The sequence below is a fragment of the Acinonyx jubatus genome, chromosome B1 (genome assembly GCF_027475565.1).
Source record: "Acinonyx jubatus isolate Ajub_Pintada_27869175 chromosome B1, VMU_Ajub_asm_v1.0, whole genome shotgun sequence".
Classification (NCBI taxonomy): domain Eukaryota; kingdom Metazoa; phylum Chordata; class Mammalia; order Carnivora; family Felidae; genus Acinonyx; species Acinonyx jubatus.
The window spans coordinates 20,444,798-20,469,977 of NC_069382.1; the positions used below are offsets into that span (position 1 = coordinate 20,444,798).

The window sequence follows — 25,180 nt, forward strand, 5'->3', positions numbered from 1 at the left end:
TTATTATAATATTAAGTTACCTTTTGTTTCTCCCAATTAGTCTGTCATGATACTTCCCTCATTTTTTTCCCCTGAAATACTCTGTTTTCATAACCATTTAGCCCGATACCTGGGCAACAAACTAGGTTGTTTTTCTTCCTTTTCTAATTGCTTTGTCTTACCCACAGCTGCCTTATCTGCTCAAGTGAACACCCTTTCCTTTTTTATGGAAGAGAAGGAGCAGAGGTGGGGTGCAGAGACTGGGCCATTTGTAGGCTTGGTGGTTCCAAGTTGAAAGTTGCCACTTGGTGGCATAAATCTTCCCCAGGGAGTGGGAAGAGGGCTTACCTAAGAGCGAAGGCGTCAATGAGAGCAATAGGTATGGAACCGAGAGCAGAGACGAGTGCTTCCCTGTGTTAAGGGGCATGTGATGAACAGCTGTGCTCAAACGACACAGAGTCAGTCAAAACCTGCATCTTGTTCGCTACCTGCCAAGTCCTGAAACACCAATTTGGTTTTCCTAGAAACATGACCAAGATGCTATCCATTATTATTTTTGTAAGTTTATTTATTTATTTTGAGAGAGAGACTGCAGGAGGGGCAGAGAGTGGGGGAGAGAGAGAGAGAGAGAGAGGGAGAGAGGGAATCCCATGCAGGCTCCGCACTGTCAGCACAGAGCCCTATGTGGGGCTTGAACTCACAAACTGTGAGATCATGACCTGAGCCGAAAGCCAGAGTCGGATGCTTAAGTGACTGAGCCATCCAGGTGCCCCGATGCTACTTATTCTTAATTTAATGTAGTACTTTAGAAATTGTCCTTTTTCTTTCTGAACAGATAGAAAAACCTTCAAATCTGCCTTTGCCTAGCATTTGTAAGATTTAAGTAGGTCAATAAAGTACATGCTCGAATGATTTCTACATAACTTTTTCTGAAATTTTTTCTTTTGCTTGGAGGTGCACATTCAGTGCAAAGGCATGTGGGGTATTTGCTTCTTACGGGAGCAGCTGTAGGGGAGAGGCCTTCAGTGCACCTGGCTTAGAAACCTGCTGTCACTAGCAGCAGAAGAGGCTCAGACCTTATGGTGTAAGAAGCCAGTGGAGTATCACATGTCTGTTTTAAGAGACGAAGGTGAGAAATGAGGGATCTGACTTTTTCGAAGCAGGTATGTTCTTTCAGATCACATTCTGTGAAGACTAGAGATTTCTGTAGCCCTACTTTTGTTTTTAGCTCGCCTACTTGCTGATGACTATGAATTCTGCTAGGTAGGGGTGCCTGGGTGGCTCAGTCAGTTAAGTGTCTGACTCTTGGTTTCCGCTCAGGTCATGATCTCACACGTTTGTGAGTTTCAGCCTGGTGTCGGGTTCCGCACTGACATTGTGGACCCTCTCTCTCGTCCCCTCTCTCTGCCCCTCTCTTGCTTTCTCTCAAAAACGAATAAATAAACTTAAAAAGAATTCTGCTACGTATTTTGCAGAAGATGGAGGTGAGCGGAACAGATCGTTGTGAATGGGAACTATTCAGTAAAGTTTGCATCTGTGTTAATGGTACTTTATAATTTCTCAGAGCCGGCAGGCCTCAGCTGAAGGCTTCACCTGGGCTGGCCTTTGTGTGAGAAGCTTGCCTACATTAATAAGACTGAGTTTGGGCTGACAAAAATGTGGGTTTCTTTGCCCTCGTGAAGAATTTTAACTTACATTGGGCTGGAGGTATGACTGATCACCCTTTTGCTTAAAAAAATGACACAAAACATTTCACAGTTTTAGTGGTAACCCATTCTAATGCCTCCCAGTTCAGAATTCACGAATGATCTTGTTCATGTCTGCCTTAAGTTATTCCTGCTTTCTGTACCGTGTCTCTGCCTTCTCCCAATGACAGCATGCATGAGCCCATACATAGAAAACTCTGTGTCCTCCACTGGTTTTCTTCTTCTACCTTTGCACCTATCTGTAACTACTTAACGAAGGGCACTTAGCTTCCATTACTAACCCTGTCTTCATAAGTTCTGCTTTCACTGAGGGAACCGAGGCTTTCTCAAGAGATTCTGTTGCCCTCTTAAACAAATTGCATTTGCGGTTAACATTATGATATCAGAGGCCTGAGTCATGAAAATGGTACTGAGAGATGGAAAAGATGTGTCAGTGTCGAGCCATTGGTTCCCAGAAATGGATCTCAATTTTTTGTGCTGTCTGCTCAATAAGCTAAGATTACAAGAACCAGTTCCTACTGAGAGCATCTCTTCTGTGTTTGTACAGATAGCTGTAGGTGTGTATTTTCTTATTGATTGAAATCGTCCATATTCTAAAGTTTGAAGTTTAGAATATATGATATCAAGAGAAACTGAACTAGAACATAGTTTATCTTACAGGTACACTCTAGTTGTTTGCTTTTTTTTTTTTTTTTATAAGAAAGACTACATGTCTAATGAAAAATATGACCCTTATCTTTCTTCTTCCATGTAGATGAGTCATTTCAATGGTAATCACAAGCCTGAAACTGAGTTTAGATCTTAGGCTGCCTGTGTGTTGCTGTGGCCTTTTGCTGGTGGTGAGGTCCTTGACTGGGTCTCCAGATGCGTGTTGAAGAGCAAGTAAATTATCCATATCTGAATGTCATCAACAGATTAAGGAATAAATGAGGGGACCTCAGAAAACTGTGAGGAGAAAAAAAAGCTATTGGAAAAAAAGAGGAAGGTTAAGAGGATGGAACAAGGAAAGAAAAGACACAAAAGTGGTCCGTCTGGGGAGAAGAGAGAAGGATCTGCCTTAGACGGGCAGTGCGTGTGCTTTGGAGAATGCACTCTACAGCCAGGTTGCCTAATTTCAATCCAGAGTCCCCATTTATTAGCTCTGTGGCCCTGGGGATGTTCGTTAACCACTTTTTGCCTCAGATTTCTCATCTGGAAAATGAGGCCCATTGTAAGTTAATACATTTGTTAAGAACAGAATCTGGAATGAAATACGGGTTTAGTGAGTATCAGCCATGATTTCTCTTTACTAGCGATGTGTGGATCTGCACTATCCAATATGGTAGCCAGCACCTGCATGTGGCCGGTGAGCACTTGACATGGAGCTAGCATGGAATTTCAATGACGTTGTGAAGCAAGATATATATAATATTAATAAGTTCTATATTATGCACATATTGAAATAATATTTGCATATATTGGGTTACCAATAAAATATATTAGTAAAATTAATTTCATTGTTTCTTTTTAGTTTTTTAATGTGGTTTCAAGGGCATTTTAAGTGACATAAGTGGCTTGCATTACATTTCTGTTGAGTAGCACTGGCCTAAATGCTTCTTTCAACAGGGCGAGACTGGAGCAAGAAAATCAAATTTTAGCTTTAAATGGGGAAGGCTGTGGAGCTTGGGCTCACAAGCAGGAAGGGTATTATATAAAGACAAAGACATCCTTGCAGAATTGAAAGGAGAGTTTCGTCGTACATCCTTAAATTTGCCCTTCATGACCAGGGTGCCTGACACTATGAATTGATTTTTTTATTAATCCTATGAATTTTGTATGAGCACTGTAATTATGACATTGATGTGTTTGCTAAAAGTTCAGATGTTTTCCGGGCAAACACTTAAATACATTACACAGCCTTTCTTTAAATTTTTTTTAATGTTTATTTTTGAGAGAGAGAGAAAGAGAGTGTGTGCGAGCATGAGTGGGGGAGGGGCAGAGAGAGAGGAAGACACAGAATCTGAATCAGACTCCAGGTTCTGAACTGTCAGCACAGAGCCCGATGTGGGGCTTGAACCCACGAACTGTGAGATCATGACCTGAGCCTAAGTCAGACACTTAACTGACTGAGCCTCCCAGGTGCCCCTACATCCCACAGCCTTTCAATTGCTGTTTCTTTTTTGAATATTGTGAGCATCAAAATATGACAGTGGTCCGGGCCTCTCTCTACCTCTGAGAAGCCGTCCCAAATCCAAGCTCGATATACATAAACAAACTGAGTTCTTGATGTCTAATGTTACATACATTCTTAATTAATTTTTAAGTTCCATTTCTTGTATGGTCTGGAGAATATGTTTGCCTTCCAAAGAAACTTTAAAGAAAGCACACAATGGAGAAGTCCTTGTTTCTGAAAGGAAAGAAGCGTTTGCAAAGTTGAGTTGGTTTGTCCCAAGGTCTTCATGGTGTTGTCGGGAGGAGGTGGGCGTACCTACCCAGAGAGGGTGTCCCAAGGGGCCAGGAGCCGGACTGGCTTCTTGATGTACTCTAGCGCAGACAGACTGCTTCTGGGGAGATTTGGTTCTAGTTTTGGCTTAGCTTCATTTGGCTTTATTCTCCCTTTTCTTGCAGTGAAATACGAGGAGTTATACTGCTTTTCATTCAACCCCAAGCTGGATAAAGAAGAAAGAGAACAGGGCTGGATGCTGATCGATCTCAGCGAAGAATACAAGCGAATGGGCCTCCCTAATAATTATTGGCAGCTCAGCGATGTGAATAGAGACTACCGAGTGAGTGCAGGCATCTAGTGAAATCTAGATGCTTAATCCAAGTGAACTCCTGATTCCCGTGGCTTAGCATGACTGACCTAATCTCCTTTAATTTCTTTGGTCTTTGTAGATACAGATCTGTAGATTTGCAAGTCTCCCCTGGTTATTACCAGCTACATTTCCTACCTGCACCGGAATCAAAAAGTTTGGAAGCTTAGAGACCTCCCCCCCCCCGCCCGACACACAAACCCTTCCCCTAATGTTTGAGGAAATGGAAACTCAGAGAAGTCCAGTGGCCTCATGGCCAGGCAGTGGGCGGGAGAGCAGGCCAGGGCCAAGTTCTCTTGTCAGCTCTTTTTATAGTGTGGTGAGTGATTAGTGGGGAAGTCACAGAGACTCTGATGGCAGTCTGGCACCAGCTCCTCTCTGTACTCACTGAACTCTTGATTGGTACACAAGGTCACCAAGAGGCTTCCCTAGAGAAATGTGGCGAGATGTGTCTACGTTTACAGAAAGGCCTATGGAGAGGAAAGGAGGCAGAAGGGGCAGAACCAATGCTGTATTGTCCCTAATGATGGGCTTACAAATCAGTGTTGGTTTCCCTATGACGTTTTTAAATATTTCAAGTAATAAAAGTAGCATAAGAATGTTGCAGAGAATTTATAAAAGAAAAAAGAACATGGCCCTCACATTCTTTTGTTAGGTTTTAAAATTTTACTTCAGATTTTTTTCTCATCTGCATAATTTAATGTCTTTTCTTATATAAGTAATGCATTGAATAATTTAAAATTGGAAAATACATAGGAAAAGGAATTGTTCGAATGTATGTAATGCAAATGGAATCATACAACACATGCCTTGTGTTCTGCTTTTCCTCACACATCATATTGCATTTTCCTGTCAATAAATATATTTTATATAATTTAAAAACATCATATAACAATTGTGTAGTATGACTGTCATATTCTGTCTACCTAATCTCCAATTTTTAGACATTCAGATTATTATTATTTTTCACTATTTAAAAAAATTTTTTTTTAATGTTTATTTATTTTTGAGACAGAGAGAGACAGAGCATGAGCAGGGAAGGGTCAGAGAGAGAGGGAGACACAGAGTCTGAAACGGGCTCCAGGCCCTGAGCTGTCAGCACAGAGCCCGACGCGGGGCTCGAACTCACGGACCGTGAGATCATGACCTGAGCCAAAGTCGGCCGCTTAACCGACTGAGCCACCCAGGCACCCCTATTTTTCACTATTTTAAATAACATAGTGAGAACATCCTGGTAGCTATATCTTTGCCCATGTTAAAATTCTTTTTAAAGACAGATTCCTAAAGGTCAAATTTCTGTGTCAAAAACTTTACACAAATTTTTGTACACATTGTCAGCAAGAACTGCAGATTTGTATAAATTCTCAGCAGCTGTGTATGAGAAGGCTTGATTTCTTGTGCCCTCACAGGGAAAGAGTTTCGTTCTTAAACAATTTTCTTGACAATTTGATAGTGGGACAAGCAATTTCTCAATTTAACTGACATGCTTTGATTTCTTGATTGTAGATTTGTATATGCTTCGTGGCCATTTACACCTTATCTCCTGTTAATTGGTTACATTTTTAAAAATTTTTATTATTGAAGCATTGTTGACATACAGTGTTATACTAATTTTTGGTGTGCAGCATAGTCATTTGGCTATTGTACACATTATGTGATGTCCAGCCCGGTAAGTATAGTCACCACACATCATTACCACAGTATTGTTGACTATATTCCCTTTGCTGCACTTTTCATCTCTGTGACTTATTTATTTTATAGCCGGAAATTTGTTCCTCTTAATCCCTTTCACCTATTTCTCCCATCCTTCCACCTCTCCCCTCTGGAAACCACCAGCTTGCTCTCTGTATTTATGAGTCTATTTCTGTTTTTTGTTTGTTTCTATGTGTGTGTTCATTCGTTTTGTTTTTTATATTCCACATATAAGTGAAATAATGTGGTATTTGTCCTTCCCTATGTGACTTGTGTTTTACTTATTAGCAAAATGCCCTCTGGGTTCATTTATGTCACAAATGGCAAGATCACATTCATTTTTATGGCTGAATAATATTCCTCTGTGTGTGTGTGTGTGTGTGTGTGTGTGTACACACACACCACATTTATTCTATTCATTTATCTATTGATGGACGCAAATTGCTTCCATATCTTGGCCATTGTAAGTAATGCTATAATGAACAGAAGGATGTATATGTATTTTTGAATTAGTGTTTTTGTTCTCTTTGGGTAAATACTCAGCAGTAGGATTGCTGGGTCGTATGGTATTTCTGTTTTTAATTTTTTAAGAAACTTGCATACTGTTTTCCACAGTGGCTGCAACAGTTTACATTTTCACCAACAGTGCACGAAAGTTCCCTTTTCTCTACATCCTTGCCAACACTTGTTATTTTTTGTCTTCTTGATACTAACCATACTGACTGGTGTGAGATGATACCGTTGTGGTTTTGAGCTGCATTTTCTTGATGATAAGTGATGTTGAGCATCCTTTCATGTGTCTCCTGGCCATTTGTGTGTCTTCTTTGGAAAAAAATAGTTGTTTAGGTCCTATGCCCATTTTTTTTCCTGGGATTATTTTGATTTTTTGGTGTTGAGTTGGGTAAATTTTTTACATATTTGGGGTATTAACCTCTTATCATGTATATTATTTGCAAATATCTTCTCCCATTGTTTGTTTTATTGGTGGTTTCCTTTGCTGTGCAGAAGCTTTTTATTTTAGTATAGTTCCAATAGTTTATTATATAAATATAGTAATAATTAGCTATATATATATTTGATTGCTAGCCATAGTAGTAAAAACAGTATGGCCCTGGGACAAAAATAGACACATAGATGAATGCTCTTAAACCTCTCTAAAGTGCCCTCCGGGTCACCCTTTGCTCCAGTGCCACTACTGAAGTCTGGTGTTATCCTTCCCTCGTTTGTGTATAATGTGTCTACATTTGTAAGTAGTAATATGTGGTATTATTTTGTGTGTTTTTTATGCTTTCTACACATGGTATTGTGCTGAATGTCGTTTACTGAAACTTGATATTTCACTCAGCATTGTATTTGTGAGATTCATTTCATTTAATAAACACATCTGTAATAGTTACCACATGCCACTGTTCTAAAAAGCCTGACAACTGTTAGCAGTACCATGTGGTAGGTGTTGTTAGTATCCCTGCGTTGCAGATGTAGAAACTCAGGCATAGCCCAGTTAAGTAACTGTCCAAGACCCAGAGAAGTTCAGAGACTGTTGATACCTTTAGCTATCATTCATTCATTTTTCACTATTGTATCATATTATATTTTACAAATATACCATAGTTCTAAAAGTTATACTTGTCTCCTTCTCTCTCTTTCTCTTTTTGTTTTATCATCACAAAGCTGTTAACTGGCTAATACATGACTCATGGTTGAGCGTTTCCATCTAGGAGTAGAATTTCTGAGTTAGAGGGTATGTGGATTTTAACATTACTAGATATTGCCAAATTCTTTCCCAAAGTGTGTACGTGGACTTAACAGACCTGATAGCAAGATATACAAGTTCTCACTACTCCACAGACTCACCAACAGTTGGCATTGACATCTAGCAGTATTACTTTTGGGAATTTATTGTAAAGAGTTAATAGCATACACACATGATGTACACGGTGATTTATTCAGGCATTGTTTGTAACAGCGTATCTTAGAAGAAACTAAAATTTCTTAATAGAGGACCAGTTAAATAATTTTTGCTCTATCCATATAATTAAATTGGTATGTAACCATTAAAAAATGTGGAAGATATTTATGTACTAATAAGGAAAGATTATTAAAGTATATTGTTAGTTTCAAAAAAGCAAGGCAGAGAAGCACCTGGCTGGCTCAGTCAGTGGAGTGTGTGACTCTTAATTCTGGGGTTATAACTTCAAGGCCCACATTGGGTGTAGAGATTACTTAAAAAATAAAATCTTTTTAAAAAAGCATTAAATATAGTGTGACATCTGTTATCTGAAAAAGAGGGAGAAAAATAAGAATATATATTTGTATGTATGCAATTGCCCCAAAATGATAACCTGGAGAATAGGTGGGAATGGGGTGAACAGAACACAAGGATATGCACCTTTTTTGTATTGTTTCATGTTTTTAACTACGTGAAATTATTAATCAAAAAATTAAATTAAAAAAATGCCAGTGTTATGGGTGTGAAGTTGATATCAGTGTGGTTTTACTTCCATCTTCCACATCACTGACAAGTTTGACCTTATATTCATTGGCAATTCACGTTGGCTCTCTATGACTTGCCTGTTTGTTATTTTTGATCCTTTTTTTCCATAAGATTATTTGTCTTTTTTTTATTGAAAAGACGTATGTTAACATTTATAGCTGTTACAAATATCTCCTCTCAGGAGACATTTTTACATACTATTCCTGGGGAATTGTTGGGTCCTCAGAAGTTTTGAATTGTCAGTGTTTACTATTTTGTTTCATGTTTCAGCATATTGTTGTTGTGTTTTTTTTTTTTTTTTAAATCCTGGCCTACTTGCTAAACTCTATCCCAGTTTGATGCTATATAATATCCATAATTACATTTATATTAATTATGGTTATTATGGTTTTCTAGTAAATTTTGATGTTGTAGAGGTCAGTTCCTTCCACATAATTCTTCTGATGTCATGAATTTATAGATTATTTGGGATAGAATGGATATGTGATACTGAATTTTCTTCATAATTACATTTAAATCTAACAACCATAATCTTACACCGTGAGTAGACATTTGGGGCTTCTTTGTCTCCATCATTATGAAATATGTGGCAGTGGATTTTTAGCCTTGAAATGAAAGGGAGGAAAATCCAAGTTTAGTAAAGAAAATTGGGTACCTTTTGAAATTTTTCAAAAATATGACACGCCCTTGAGTGAGGAAGAAAATGAATCTAGGCTGCATCTTGTGGAATAATATTTTCTTGGAGACACAAGTTCTTCCTATTTTTGAAGAGATTTCCTTCTAGAACTAGTAGCACAAACATGACTCATATTTAGTCACTTATGTCCTACATGTGGAGACTGCAAAACATGAGTTAGTCAGCATTTCTTTTCAAAAGTAACATGCAGCAAACCCAAACTAACAACCAAAGGATTGTGTTGAAGCAGAAAAGGTGAAAACCTAGGGGATTTTCTGATTTTACTAATATGATGGAAATAGTGAGAAAGACGATGTGCCCTTCTCTATTACCAACTTAGAAATATAATAAAAGTTGATTCAAAAACTTTCTGACTCACAGTCCATTGAGAAAGTTGTGGCATCATGCATTACTTTGTTTTCACCTCACAGTTGAGAAAATGTTTACTTCTTCCTCCCTTCTTTTACAAGAGTTATGTCTTTCTTCTTAGAAAGAAACAGGTTCAGAACCTGTGCCGCCCTTTTCTGTGTGTGTGATGTTTTGAGACTCACTACCACCACCACCACCATCATCCTCTCATCAACTCTGTCATCATTCCTATGAGTCCTCTTTAGAAGACTTGCCTGTGATAGTCTAACTCTCAAAGTGAAGATTTCCCTTTGTACGTAACTCCTGAAATTGTCTTTCTTAAATAAAAGAATTATCGTTCACTACTTAGGTTAAAATTTTAACCTGTTTCTCTTGGAATAAAATTTAAAATAGAGTAGGAACCAGTAATTTACAATCTTGTCGATTTCCATTTTCTACAGCTGTATTTTGTGTGCTACATATTATTTTATTATATTTATATGTAAATTGTTTTAGGCAACTCACACCCTCCTTCTCCCCTAATATTATATCATAAATTCCTTGAAATAAATTTGAGATACTAAATGTTTAAGAAGAAAGCTGTCTATATAGATACAACTAACTCTCCAAAGTGCTCAGCTGAGTGGTCCTCCATAGATACAGAGGTCTAATCAAGACATCTCGGATGGCATCTCAGGTGGATACTACCTTGCAATGGTAAATGAATTTACTGCAAGATTATCACTGGGTCGAAAGAGATCAACTTTCCTGGGAATGCGAAGTCCTTGAAGCCAGTAGCTCTTTTGTTATTCATTACTGCCCCAGCACCTAACATAATGCCTGGCACGTATTAAGTATTCAGTAGACAACAATATCATACTAAAATCATCAACAACATTGTACTATAATCATCAAACTTGCTAAGTAAGAGACTAGAACTTAATAATCCCAACCACTGAAAAGAAATGATATTCATGTAACGTGATAGAGGTGCTGATTATCGCTACAGTGGCAGTCATATTACTGTATATAAATGTATCAAATTAACATGTGTACACCTTAAATTACACAATGGTATATGTCAAATATATATATTTTTAAACTAGTTGAATGAGTGAAACAACTATCCAAAGAGATTTTCTGGGCAAGGCTGAAAAACCAAGATAGGCAGGCACTCTTGGCAGGCTAATTTATTTAGTGGAGGACAAAGAAAATCATTTCCTTATTAATAAAAAAAAAGTACGCAGAAATGATTTTAACTTATTCTGCCTTCATTGGCTTAAGCAGCTAATGTAAAGAAAGAAAATTCAGAAGAAAAGCTTTTTGTACTTTTCTGAACTCCCATTCTCTCTGAATTTTCCTACGTAATTTTCCAAACCAGACAAAATTTGGGGACGTGCATTGATTAGTTTCAGAATTTGGTAGCCTAAATTGCACCATGCTGTGCATTATTCATTGTCAGAATTTTTACTATGACTGCGTGAGCTTATTGCAAAAATGAGAGAGGTCAGTGCTATCCATGACTGTTTTTTAAATTTCTCTGTGAAAGTGCCATCTGCTTTCATGAACGCAGGGTGGATTCACTTTTTTTTCCAGCTTGGTTAAGAATTTGTATCTTGAAACCTGAGCTAATAGACACCACGAGTCTGACTTTTTTCCAAAGGTATTTTAGCTTCTCTTAGAGCTTCCCATGCAAGAGCTTATCAGAATGTCCATATTTCAGTTCTTAACCTTGAACTCTTTTTCACCTCAACTCAGTACTCTGGGGGAAGCAGGAGCCCCTGTAAATGGCATTGGTGTGTCCCTAGAGGGGAGGGCATGACCACCACCGACTGGGTTGAGGTGTTAAGCTCTTGGTGTTTGCTCATGCTAACCAAAAAGGTCTACGTTGCCTTCACTGTGGTGAGGGAGGGCCCAGGTCTTCTTAAAGGGCAGGAAAGTTTTTCCTGCTCTTCTGGTGAAGAAAGAGGACCCGCGGTGGATAGCAAATGGTCAGGTCCCTAAGTAGATTTGGTCCAGGAGTATTAAGGACAGTGAGTTCTGGGTGTTTATCTCTCCTTTGGTCCTACACCAGGTATGGTGCACATAAAGGCTCCAGTGTGACACAAGCTGGACATCCTTTGGCTGTGGGAGGCCATAAGAGGACCTGACAGGAGCTCCACGGTTCCTAGCTCACCTCTTCGTTACTCAGAAAGTCTGTGTGTAATAGGCATGTTGAGAAATCTCACCTATTACTTCCTTATTTAATTTAATCATAACTTTGCAATTCCTTAGTGTTGTATAGTGAAGAAAGTAGGTGATTCCCGCCTTACTGAAAACCTCCCAATTTCCTTTTTAAAACTTATTTTAAGGAAATGTTGTAAGTCTGGTACAACGATTACATGTCTCTTGAACTTCAAGCTAGTGGGTGTGTCCTGTCTGGTGACATTCTAGCCGACTGACTGAAGAGAGGTGCAGATGCCAGATTTGCATGGGGAGGAGGGTGTAGTGTCTGGTGGTAGTAATTCCAGTAAGAACCCTCTGCGTCCAGCTAGGTTGGACCATCTATTCTTGGGGCAAGATTTTCCTCCAGAGTATCAGTGTTCCCAGTACGGGATTTCCTCCGGAGTGTCAGTACTGGAGCCTTGAAGTCTCTGAAGTCTTTGATAATCTTCCCTGAAATGTCTTTGGCTCAATGGTGAAATTACACTTGGAGCCTGAGAACGTCACTTTTGTGGTCCTTTTATCTCCTGCTCAGTGTCGTGCACCAGTCTGGTAACAAAGACAGTGGAGGCAGGTCGGGGTGGGGAGGTACCATCATAGGACGATTTTCATGAGCTGGGGAGAGGAGGCTTGGCTCTTGCTTGGGGTGGGTTTCTGTTGCCTTCAGTTCCATCTTTGTAGAGGAGTGAGTGTGGGCTGGAGGAAGACCAAGGACAGGCAGCTAATGCATTTCCCTGTTGTTACTGCTCCTTGAGGACTCTTGAAATGGCCAAGAAGAAGGTGCTTGACTTCTGGAAAATAGCAGCCACTTTGGCAAAATCCAGGGAAATGCCATCTAGGCGATCTTCACATTGAAAAAAAGATCGACTGGCTGATGTCAAAGCGAAATACATACTGAGCCACACGTCAGCGATTACTGTTGCTACCTCTAACATTTTTGTTAGACCTAGTGGTTTATAAAGTGCTTTGTCGTGGGTGTTACCTGAGTTGATCCTTACATCGACCTGTCGGGCATTATTTCTGTGTGTCATCAGTTTCAGAGGTCGGTGTAGTTTGACATTCCTGAAGGTCATGAAATTGGCAAATTGCAGCTATGTTCTGAAATGCTGATTCTGACTGAATCACGAGATCATTCCAAGGCTCCAGAGTTTACACTGTGGGAATCACCCCTAGTGATGGGCAGAAAGAATAAAATCATTTCTTACCATCTGTAAAATCAACATGTAAGAAACAGAAATAAAGCTGTTAACTTGTGTGGTACCAAGTCAGATCTAGAGAGTTACCTGAGCTGGAAGTGCAGGGAGGAAATTTCTTGAAGGAGGTGGAGTTGGGTTGTCCCTCGAGAATGGAGGAGATTTGGGAACACCCAATGGAAGAAGTTTCTAGGGAGGGCACTGGCTGGACTGCTTTCTTGGAGGCAGGAGTGCACATGTTGTGTGCTGGGGACAGAGAAATGGCCCCGGGGGCTCACCCCTGGTGCTTGCCTCCCACTGTCAGGCTATCTTTCACTCAAAACAGGCAGCGAAATTGTTTTCAGCTCCCAGGATGCCGAATTATAATTTGTCCCTTCTTGAGGTGAGAAATGCCCACCTGTTCCTGTCTTGCTGCTCACAGTGCCCGTAGACAGAACGGGCAGTGCACAAGGACAGGTTGCTAAAGAGTGTTTGCTTCTCTTTGTGAGGATTTCATGGAATCACCAGCTCTTCATTTCTCCGAAGTAGCTGTTGGTAACAGCTTAACAGAAAACGTACATGCGCAATGTATAAGTATGCTGAATGGAATTTCTTGTGGCAGTTCACAAAGCATTACTGGATTGCCTAAAAATTCCCCTTGTGTTTTCCGTGACAGGTTTGTGATTCTTACCCTACTGAACTGTATGTTCCCAAATCGGCCACAGCACACATCATCGTGGGGAGTTCCAAATTCCGGAGCAGACGGCGATTTCCTGCCCTTTCTTACTACTATAGAGATAACCACGTAAGTCTCAAGGCATGCTTTTGTTTTATGCTTTGCTTTTCTTGTTTTATCATAAACAGGCACTCTCTAGCAGTGTTCTGCTGTGTGCGTGTGTGTTTGGGTTCTTAAAGGGATGTGGATATTGCTGTATGTGGCATGACACAACACAACTATGCTTGAACTCTTACCTTATGTAGAAGTCGACCTTTCATGTTTATTTGATAATAAAGTAATGGGGATACAGTCAGAAAACAGTTAAATGTAATCATTCAAGTGAGTTCCTATCCTTTTTTTTTCTTCTAATTAAAAAAAAATTTTTGTTAATGTTTTTATTTATTTTTGAGACAGAGAGAGACAGAGCATGAGCGGGGGAGGGGCAGCGAGAGAGGGAGACACAGAATCTGAAGCAGGCTCCAGGCTCTGAGCTGTCAGCACAGAGCCTGATGTGGGGCCTGAACTCAGACCACAAGATCATGACCTGAGCTGAAGTCGGATGCTCAACCAACTGAGCCACCCAGGTGCCCCAACCTGTCCTTTTCTAAGTGGTCACCTCGGACAGCTCTGTGCTTATTCCAACAGTGCTGGAGATCCTTCGAAACACCTGCTTTAGAAAAGCTCCTGGAATCCATGGCACCTTCTTTTTGAGAATGGGTTTTATTTTTAAAATATTGTTTATAAAAGCTAGGATTCGATTTGTCTGCAGCTAACAGAGACTCTAAGTAAACGCTGCATTAAACAAGATAGAACTTTTTTTTCTCTCACATAACACTCCAGAGGTGGGCAGTCCAGGCCTGGAATCCTGTTCTCCACTACTCAGCCCGCAGGGACCCAAGCTCCTTGCACCCTTCTGCTCTGCCTTTCCGAGTCTTTGGCGCAAATTGAGGGACATAGTAGATGACTTAGTAGCAGCCATCACTTCCACACAGCAGCAGGTGGAGGAGAGCTAATGAGCCCTCACAGCTTTCTGAGGAAGCCTCCAGAAACTGCCATGAGACTTCTGCTCACAGAAGTGATGAATTGCACAGGGCAGGCGAGAAAATGCAGTCTTAAGGGTAACCGTGGAAACAACTAAAATTTGTTCCATTTCTATGAAGGACAGGAAAACAAAAACAAGAGTCCACAATGGCCCTTGCCACACATTTCAGGAATTACTTGACCTTAGCCAGGTGAAAAGTTTGGTTTTCAAGCTAGATGTTATAGTTGTTGATTGAAAGCCAAATTAATAGCCATAAATAATTGTAACAGATGTCTGTGAGTGTGTATGCACATGCATGTACCGATGGGCAGGGGGGTCGGGTAGGGGCTGTGTCTGATTCTAGAAGGAGGTTTCCAAAAATACCGTGAACAATGCCATCTTCTTCAGGGTAAGCATACAGCCTTCTGTGTCGCCTGCTTTGGAGGAAAATATTCATTTAGCAGTGTAATTTCCATTAATTGGAAGGATATAAATGGTCTTATTTTTCGTTAAACTCACTGCTCTGAAATGGGATCTAAAAAAGGCAAGGATAGTATTAATGTTCTGTATTACTTGACTCCAACTATATTTAAGCCTACACAGATCTGGAACAGGTACTGAAAGTCAAATAAAGATAGGGATTTCTTTAAAAAAAAAACCATGATGGAATGAATAGGGAATTTCATGACATCGTATTTGAAATTAGGATACCAGTAGCATTGGCACTTTTTGGAGCATCCATTCGTAAAGAAGTAAGAGAGGGAGGATCTTTTATTCTTTTATTGTTGTTTAGAGGTAAGGGTGGGCTGGGTATTATTTTTTTTTTATAAAATTTTTTTTTAACGTTTATTTATTTTTGAGACAGAGAGAGACAGAGCATGAACGGGGGAGGGTCAGAGAGAGAGAGGGAGACACAGAATCTGAAACAGGCTCCAGGCTCTGAGCTGTCAGCACAGAGCCTGACGCGGGGCTCGAACTCACAGACCGCGAGATCATGACCTGAGCCGAAGTCGGACGCCTAACCGACTGAGTCACCCAGGTGCCCCTGGGCTGGGTATTTAAAAAGTGAGCCTAGGGGCGCCTGGGTGGCTCAATGGGTTGAGCGTCCGACTTCGGCTCAGGTCATGATCTCATGGTTCATGAGTTCGAGTCCTGTGTTGGGCTCTGTGCTGACAGCTCAGACCCTGGCGCCTGCTTCAGATTCTGTCTGCCCCTCCCCCGCTCACTCTGTCTCTCTCAAAAATAAATAAAAAATTTAAAGTGAGCATAGTATCCATCCTACTGCCTTTCCTTCTGTTTTGATATTCTTGAGAAAAGGATTTTTTTTTTTTTTTTTTTTTTTTGGTCACTGTGAGTATTGCAAAGGGCAAGTGTGTGCTGTCTCAGAATGGATTAGAAGTTTTAGCAATTAGAGCTCAGAGGCCAGCCTCTTCACCTGCTGACCTCAGATTCTCATTGTTCCATTGCTGCTCTTGTGTGCCATTCATTCTTTGATCTCCAGGCTTGAAAATGAATCATAACAGCCATCAGTTATAGTTTAAAATAATTGATTTCTTGTATTTAGAACTTCAAGGAAGACAATGCTTCATGTTTTAGCTCTTCTTACAAAGTAAGGAACAGAGATGCGTTTCTTTTTTTTATATGTTTTTTTGTTTACTTTTGAGAGAGAGAGAGAGAGACAGAGAGCGCACAAGCGTGGAGGAGGGGCAGAGATGGAGACAAAATCCTAAGCAGGCTCTGCGCTGTCAGCGTAAAGCCCAATGTGGGGCTTGAACCCATGAGCCGCGACATCATGACCTGAGCCGAAGTCCAATCTTCAGCTGACCGAGCCACCCAGGCACCCACAGAGATGTGTTTCTAAGCATTGTTGATGAGCTGGTTACTGCAGGGAAATACTTAGCGTGCCCGCACATGCATACCCACTCTCCCACCCCCATGAATTAACTCTCTGCTGCAGGTAGCATTATGATCCATTTTGTTTTTTATAACATTTGGGTTTTAATATCAAAGTTAACTGTGTAAATCCTTCTGATGCAACCAGGGATTTTTATAAAGGGAAATATGATCCGGGTGGATTTCTGTGGTTAAATGGAAGATGTTTGAGATAACAAAGCAGCAGTTCGTGCTGTCGTTGCTTAGGAAAACTCATACCTAAACCAGGCAGTCTTCCATGCAAAGTAAACATAGAAATCGTGTAAATGGTGTAAATGTGCTGATCTTTCTTTCTTCCCTTTTGTGGTTTCAGACTTTATAGACTTAAGAATATGTATTCCTGGGGTGCCTGAGTGGCTTAGTTGGTTAAGTGCTGACTTCGGCTCAGGTCATGATCTCACGGTTCATGGGTTCGAGCCCTGTGTTGGGCTCTCTGCTGACAGCTCAGAGCCTGGAGCCTGCTTTGGATTTTTTGTCTCCCTCTTTCTCTGCCCCTACCCTGCTTGCTCTCTTTCTCTGTCTCTCAAAAATGAATAAACATTTAAAAAAATAAAAAGAATACGTATTCCTATCCCAATGAAACTTATGCTTGTGAATAAGAATATCGTATTCTTTAAACTACTATTTCCCACATATTCTTTTGTTACCAAAGAGACACTTCTGATGGAGAGGTGGCTTGGCTAATGTGGGGTGTGGGACCCGATAGTTAGGTTAAGAGAAGCTTGGAGTGCACATCATTGCATGAACTAGAAGTCCTGAGGAGAATCCTTTGATAGAAATGCCTCTGCTGAGGGTACATAATTCCTTTTGGATCAGTTTTTATCATATATGGTGTTAAAATCATATCCTATTCACTTGTTGATGAGATTAGGACTCCTGCCCTAGGGCTCCAGAGAAGGCTGAGCCCATGACACCCGACACTGGACGAATGAAGTTGTCAGCAGTGTATTTGTTGTGCACACTCACTTCCCAGGAGGGGAGGACATGGCTGCCATACAGGCCATGCAGGGCTGCACTCAGGAATAGAGGGAACCAGCAGGGATTGTGGGAGGCGGGCTTTGTAGTACCAAGAGGGTGAGGTGACCTCAGGTTCCTGCGAGGATGTGATTGGCTTGGTTAATTCCATGGGCTGGCAGGTGCCTGAAACCCTCAGCTCAGTCTTGAGCAGGAGCTACATCTGGTCCGTAGGGAGAATTGTCCAGCCAGGGAGTTTTGTCCATAGGAGCAGATGTAAAGGGGAGCTGGCCCTCCCAATTTTACCAGATGTCACAGGCAGCGCAAAATAATAATTTTAGGCCTTGAACTGCCTATGGGTTATATAAAGCCATCCAGACTCGCTTTGGATATCAAACTGTTGACAACTTTGTACATAACAATTACAGATGTATAAATTATAAATGTCACTATGTTCAGAAGCCTGTGCCTGTTTGTTATTTACCAGCCCTTAGAATTGCTATATCCTTTGTTCTTTCTTATTAAATGTTTTAATTTTTTTTTTAATTTTTTAACATTTATTTATTTTTGAGACAGAGAGAGAGCATGAACAGGGGAGGGGCAGAGAGAGAGGGAGACACAGAATCTGAAACAGGCTCCAGGCTCTGAGCTGTCAGCACAGAGCCCGACGCGGGGCTTGAACTCCTGGACCGTGAGATCATGACCTGAGCCGAAGTCGGACGCTTAACCGACTGAGCCACCCAGGCGCCTCTGTTTTAATTATTTTTAAGAAAGCAGTTGTGCTTTAAATTGTGACTAAGGTGGTCTCCTAAATTCACAGCACAAATCTCTGGGAAACTCTGCAAGATTCCCAAAGAGGTGATTTCCCGTAAGAAAAATACAGACCTTCTTTCCTCCTTTTATAACTAATAGTTCTTGAAACTCACTATGTCTTAGGCACAGTTCTAAGAATGTTATATACTTCATCACACTCTGTAGTTTTGCTATTATTTTCCTCATATTATAGATGAGAAAACCCAGGTTCAAAGACAATAGGTCAGTTACCCAAGATCAGATAGTGAGTGGGAGCAAACCATGGATTAAAAGCCAGACCTTCCTGAATGCTGCATCTTAATTCTCTATCATGCTTCCTGACTTATGATTTTGTCATGCTATATTATTTTGGCTAAGAATCCCGGATCAGAAAATATTATGCCTGGATGCAGTGTCTGGCTTCCCTAATTATTAGCTATAATTAGCCCTAATTATTGACAGCGAGTAAGTTACTTCCCTTCTCTGTGCCTTGGTTGCCTCATTTATAAAATGGAGCAAGTCATAGATGTTATTGCATATGGTAGTTGAGAAGATAAAAATATGACAAAGGCTTTGTGATAGTGCTGCCATATAGCACACATTCAGAAAATGTTGGATATTTTAATTATTAGTAGCATTGTAAATGAGGGGCTCATGACAGTTTACCATGGAAGAGCTTTACCTCTGCTCTCAGATGGCTGACATCAGTAAGAAAGGCCACCAGCGAATGGTAACAGTCTGTCACCAGTGTGACTGTCTGGGGCGTGGACAGGGCGAACAGAAGCACTGTAAGACTACTTACTGTGCCACACAAAATTGGTGGCTGTATGTTCCCTCTGACGCGGGGAAGAACTCTGTGTGGAGCATGTCTATGGGTTATTAAGAAAATATGACTATGAAATATTAAAGTAGAGTTGGCTTAGTGGGTTTAATATATCTGGTTTAATTTATTGGCCACATTTCATGGTGTAACTCTGCTCTGACTTAACCCTTCATTTAAAACTAGCAGCTGTCAGCCTGCAGGTCATTGTCATTCCCTGGTTTCATTTCACAGTGGAAGTCCCACTTGCTCAGTGAGCGTAGGTGTGGTATGTGCATTCTCACCAGCTAAAGGTGTCTCCTTCCCCTCTAACTCTTCTGATAGTCGAAGAAATTGCCTGGTGGTAGCCGCCTTCACTAGTACTTCTTTAACCCAGTTGAAGCTCTAGATCGAATTGTTCTCTTACCTGCCAGAATTCCCTCAGGGCAGCAGGGCAGGCCCTGACCCCCCGAAGAGCAGAAGAAATAGAAAGAAGCCCCAGGTAAAGCCCCAAGAAAGCCCTCGGTGGCCCTTATCTTTCTATCTGTCAGATGTTGCTTGTCTTTTGTCACCCAGCCCGCCTTTGGTCCCTGCCCTGCTTCACCTCTCTCCCGGACCAAGCCCTTGCCGGCCATCTCCATCCGTGTTCAGGCCCTCCATCCCTCTCTTCGCCAGTTGCAGGTGCACTTCTGCCAACAGCTCAAGAGCTGTGCAACTCTGGAGAAGCTCTGCCGCCCCTTTGCTTTGCTTGCCACTGTCCCATGCCCTTCGCTCCTGAATTCTGAACCTGGCTGCTGGGCTCAGAGTTCTTCACCCACCTCGGTGATTGCCCCTTGCTGTCACAGACTGCAACTGGAACTCTCTGGCAGTTGTCCGGTCATGTGTCTGGCTGTGGTGTGGTTCTCGGTCTTGCCAGCAGGTCCTCAGCTGTAATGGTGTAGGTGGTGTAGATAGTATAGATGGTATAGGTGGTGTAGATGGTGTAGGCGGTATAGATGGTGTTGATGGTGTAGGTGGTGTAGGTGGTGTTGATGGTGTAGGTGGTGTAGGTGGTGTTGATGGTGTAGGTGGTGTAGGTGGTGTTGATGGTGTAGGTGGTGTAGGTGGTGTTGATGGTGTAGGTGGTGTAGATGGTGTAGGTGGTGTTGATGGTGAGGATGATGTAGGTGGTGTAGGTGTTGTTGATGGTGTAGGTGGTGTAGATAGTGTAGATGGTGTAGGTGGTGTTGATGGTGTAGGTGGTGTAGATGGTGTAGGTGGTATAGATGGTGTTGATGGTGTAGGTGGTGTAGGTGGTGTTGATGGTGTAGGTGGTGTTGATGGTGTAGGTGGTGTAGGTGGTGTTGATGGTGTAGGTGGTGTAGGTGGTGTTGATGGTGTAGGTGGTGTAGATGGTGTAGGTGGTGTTGATGGTGAGGATGATGTAGGTGGTGTAGGTGGTGTAGATAGTGTAGATGGTGTAGGTGGTGTTGATGGTGTAGGTGGTGTAGATGGTGTAGGTGGTATAGATGGTGTTGATGGTGTAGGTGGTGTAGGTGGTGTTGATGGTGTAGGTGGTGTAGGTGGTGTTGATAGTGTAGGTGGTGTAGGTGGTGTTGATGGTGTAGGTGGTGTTGATGGTGTAGGTGGTGTTGATGGTGAGGATGATGTAGGTGGTGTAGGTGTTGTTGATGGTGTAGGTGGTGTAGATAGTATAGATGGTGTAGGTGGTGTTGATGGTGTAAGTGGTGTAGATGGTGTAGGTGGTGTTGATGGTGAGGATGATGTAGGTGGTGTAGGTGTTGTTGATGGTGTAGGTGGTGTAGATAGTGTAGATGGTGTAGGTGGTATTGATGGTGTAGGTGGTGTTGATGGTGTAGGTAGTGAGAAACATTCCCGCCTTCTCCAGTGAGGACCACCAAAACTTCCTGGTCTTCCTGGGAAACCCAAACCCTCACTGAGTGTTCCTGGGTTGAACGTTAGGGACACGTAGGCTGTGCTTGGACTCAGAGCTGGGTTGTCCCTTCAGGGGTAGAGACTTGAAGTGCAGGTGCCCCGAGTGGACTCTGCCATGACTCTCTTTGGTGAGTTTCCCCTGCTTAGCCTGCCCGCCCGGAGCTAGAGGGTTCTCTTCCTCCCTGACCACCACGCCCTCCATCCTCTTCCCCAGTGGGCTCGCAGCCTCAGTGTAGGTTCTTGGAGAGTCATTCCTTTATTTTAAATGTTAACATCTAAGTCCGCAAAAAATACTTTGCCACAGAAACATAAGTTTTATAGCTGCGAGGTCGTATCCGTGCTCACCTAATAATGCAGGGAAAGTTTCGTGCTGTTGTCTATGTTGTCTGGTGATACGGTTTACTCTGTCAGAATCGCAGAATTGGGAAATTGCAGAATAGAACGCAGGCCGATTCCAGAGAAGCCCCCCGCTTCTCTCACACCGGGGCCATCGGGGTGTATGCCTGCTGACCTTAGGTGCCCGAGCTACCAGCTGCCTGGGCTTTCCTCATAGTGAAAACATTCCCATTTAGCATTAGAGTTGGGTTTTGGTATCTGTTTCTAAATGAGCTGATAAAAAATTTGGAAAGCATTACAAAATAACTTGTTTTTAACTAGTCTTGCTATTAGCAAGTATCCTGTAAATTTTAGGAGAATAGTTATTTATTTTGTATTTCTGCCTTCAAGAAAATAAAATAATACCTGTGGAAAGGAAAATAAGCTATTTATTTATTTTTAATTTTTTTTAACGTTCATTCATTTTTGAGAGACACAGAGAGAGAGAGAGAATGTGAGCAGGGGAGGGGCAGAGAGAGGGAGACACAGAATCTGAAGCAGGCTCCAGGCTCTGAGCTGTCAGCACAGAGCCCGACACAGGGCTCAAACCCACGAACCGTGAGCTCATGACCTGAGCCAAAGTTGGACGCTTACCTGACTGAGCCACCCAGGCACCCTGAAAATAGGCTACTTAGATGGCTTTACATTTCATCAGTTAGGTCCTATCTCAACATCCGTGCACACTCCTAATTTCTTACACCAAGAAACTTTGCACTGTTTGCCCTTGTTGTGGTTTCTTTGGCCTGCATTAAAAAGAAACCAAGCTGGATTTTTGGAAGGCATTCAGACACTTGTACAAGCTGGCGTGGGGTGTAAGTGAGCCCGGGGCTCGTGGTTGGGGACACAGTCTGCAGCTGTCCGTGGGAACAGTGGCGCGCTTTCTGATGCTGTGGCCGCGGCCTCTCCCCTCAGGCCTCCATCTGTCGGAGCAGCCAGCCTCTGTCCGGCTTCAGTGCCCGCTGCCTGGAGGACGAGCAGATGCTTCAGGCCATCAGGAAAGCCAATCCAGGAAGTGACTTCATTTACGTCGTGGACACTCGGCCCAAAGTAAGTGTCGCTGTTCCGTCCCGATGCATGTCTTTGCAGCTCTGAAGCCTGAAACTGGAGACGAGGCAGAGCCAAGGAAATGGACGGCCGTCCCCCACTCAGGGCGCTTCATCTGCAAAGGGGCTGTTCCTCTTTGGCCACCCTGCTCGGCCCTGTGTTTCTTCCTGGGTGAGTGTTTTTCTGCCTGTGAGTTTCCTCATCACGTCAGGTACTTTTGATAGTTCCCCCGCTGCTAGGAGTGTGCTGGGTATACAGTATACACAACACATGAGTGTGGTTTAATTTTGGAGCTTGCTCTCCTAAATACACCAAATTATTATTAAAAAAATTTTTTTAATGTTTTTTTTTTAAATTTTTTAAATTTATTTTGAGAGAGAGAGCACGCGCACAGGCACGGGAGGGGTAGGGAGAGAGGGAGACACAGAATCCAAAGCAGGCTCCAGGCTCCGTGCTGTCAGCACAGAGCCTGACGCGGGGCTTGAACCCACAAGCCGTGAGATCATGACCTGAGCTGAAGTCAGACGCTCAACTGACTGAGCCACCCAGGCGCCCCAATGTTTATTATTTTTTTTTTTTTTGAGAGAGAGGGAGGGGCAGAGAGAGAGGGGCACAGAGGATCCCAAGTGGGCTCCACACTGACAGCAGAAAGCCTGATGTGGGGCTTGAACTCCTGAACCAAAATGGGAGATCATGACCTGAGCCGAAGTTGGATGCTTAACTGAGCCACCCAGGCACCCCTACCAAATTATTTTTTTCACTTGTTTCTAAAATGACCTTTTTTTCTCTGACAATGAATTACTGTGGCTCTCCCACAGTTCAATTTTTGTGAGGTGTTCAGCTGTACTATTTCAGATTCACCTTGCAGCAATCTGTATCTGTGACTTGGAAAGATTTACAGTATATAATGTCAAGTGAATGAAAAAGTCACAAAATAATATGCATGCTCTTGTGTTCATGTAAAAAAAATTACAGGTTTATGAAAATAGAAAGAGATCTGGAAGGATATGTGGCAACCTGTTAAAATTCCATAGAGAAGGGTGGATTTGGGGAGGTAGAGAACTTTCTACATGTCTCTTATTTGTAAATATTATTTAATTATGCATGTATTCATATACCAATTCTATAATTTAATCAGATGGTCAATAAGAAATCTAGTGGTCGAGGGATAAGCCAAGTCCATCTTGCAGGGTATCTCGATACCACACAGGTTACCTTTTTTTTTCTTTTTTTTTTTTTTTTTATGCCTGTTAGCATTAGGTCCAATTTAATTTCCAATTTCATGGCCAAGACCCATTTCTTTGTAAACCAGTCAACAAAAGGAGTCCTCAATGGGATGTGCCAGTGAACATATGGAAACAAAATCACCTACAACTACATGGAACATATAGGACAAAATGAGATGACCAAACAAAATGGCCTTAATCAACATATTTGTCATTATAACTTCTTGCCAGTAATGAAAATGTACATGTGCCTATGCCTGAGGAGAGAGTAGTACATGTGGCCCATGCTCCACATGGGTGTGGAAAGGTGTTCAAGATCTAGTATGCAACAAGAGTGAGATACACAAATATGTATGATGTCATCCCATTTATGTAATAATAATTGTAAACATTATATATTATTCTATACATTGACAAATTTGAGGGTATGTATGCCAAGCCATTAACAGTGGTTTTCCCTGTGGGGAAAGAGGAGGATTTTCAGAACTTTTTTACCTCATAAATGATAGTTTGAAGATTGTTGTCATCATGAAAAGGTTAAAAGACCATAAGGACCTTAAATGTTAAACATAGCTACCATAGGAGTCAACAGTTCTACTCCTAACTTGAGAGAAATGAAAACACATGTCCACCAAAAACTTATCGGTGAATATTTCTTGATTAATAATAGCTTAAAAGTAGAAACAACCTGGGGTACCTGGATGGCTCTGTTGGTTGAGTGTCCAACTCTTGATTTCGTCTCATGTCATGATCTCACAGTTCATGAGTTCAAGCCCCGAGTCAGGCTCTGTGCTGACAGTGCAGAGCCTGCTTGGGATTCTCTCTCTCTCTCATCCCTTCCTGGCTCTCTCTCTCAAAATAAGTAAATAAATAAATATAGTAGAAACAACCATATGTCCATCAACTGAGAATGAGTTAATAAAATGTAGTATATCCATTCAAGGCAATATTATTGGCTATAAAAAGGAATGAAGTACTGATGCGTACCACAATGTAGATGAGCCTTGAAACTGTTACTTGAAGTGAAAGAAGTCAGGCACAGAGGATCACACATTGTGTAATTCCATTTATATGAAATTTTCAGAATAGACAGATCCATAGATACAGAAGGTAGGCTGGTGGTTTCCTTGGGCTAGAAGGATGGGAGGAAACGGGGGGGGACATGGGTAGAGGGTTTCATTTTGGGGTGATTAAAATGTTCTAAAATTAGATTGTAGTGCCAGTTACACAATGGATATATTACCCAAGTGGATGGATTGTATGGTCTGTGAATTCTGTGTCAGTGAAGCTATTTTTAAAAGGAACACAAGGACAGAAGAAACA

General features: G+C 41.7%; 1 protein-coding gene across 4 annotated transcripts in view; it reads left to right on the plus strand.

The window, feature by feature from the left end:
- Positions 1 to 25,180, plus strand: part of MTMR7 (myotubularin related protein 7) — a 176,756-nt gene that overhangs the window by 116,093 nt on the left and 35,483 nt on the right. For all 4 annotated transcript variants that reach the window (XM_053216349.1, XM_053216350.1, XM_027077237.2 and 1 more), the window contains 3 exons: positions 4,293 to 4,450; positions 13,738 to 13,866; positions 22,500 to 22,634. In XM_053216349.1, the coding sequence (XP_053072324.1) occupies positions 4,293 to 4,450; positions 13,738 to 13,866; positions 22,500 to 22,634 (422 nt within the window). The remainder of the gene's footprint in view (positions 1 to 4,292; positions 4,451 to 13,737; positions 13,867 to 22,499; positions 22,635 to 25,180) is intronic.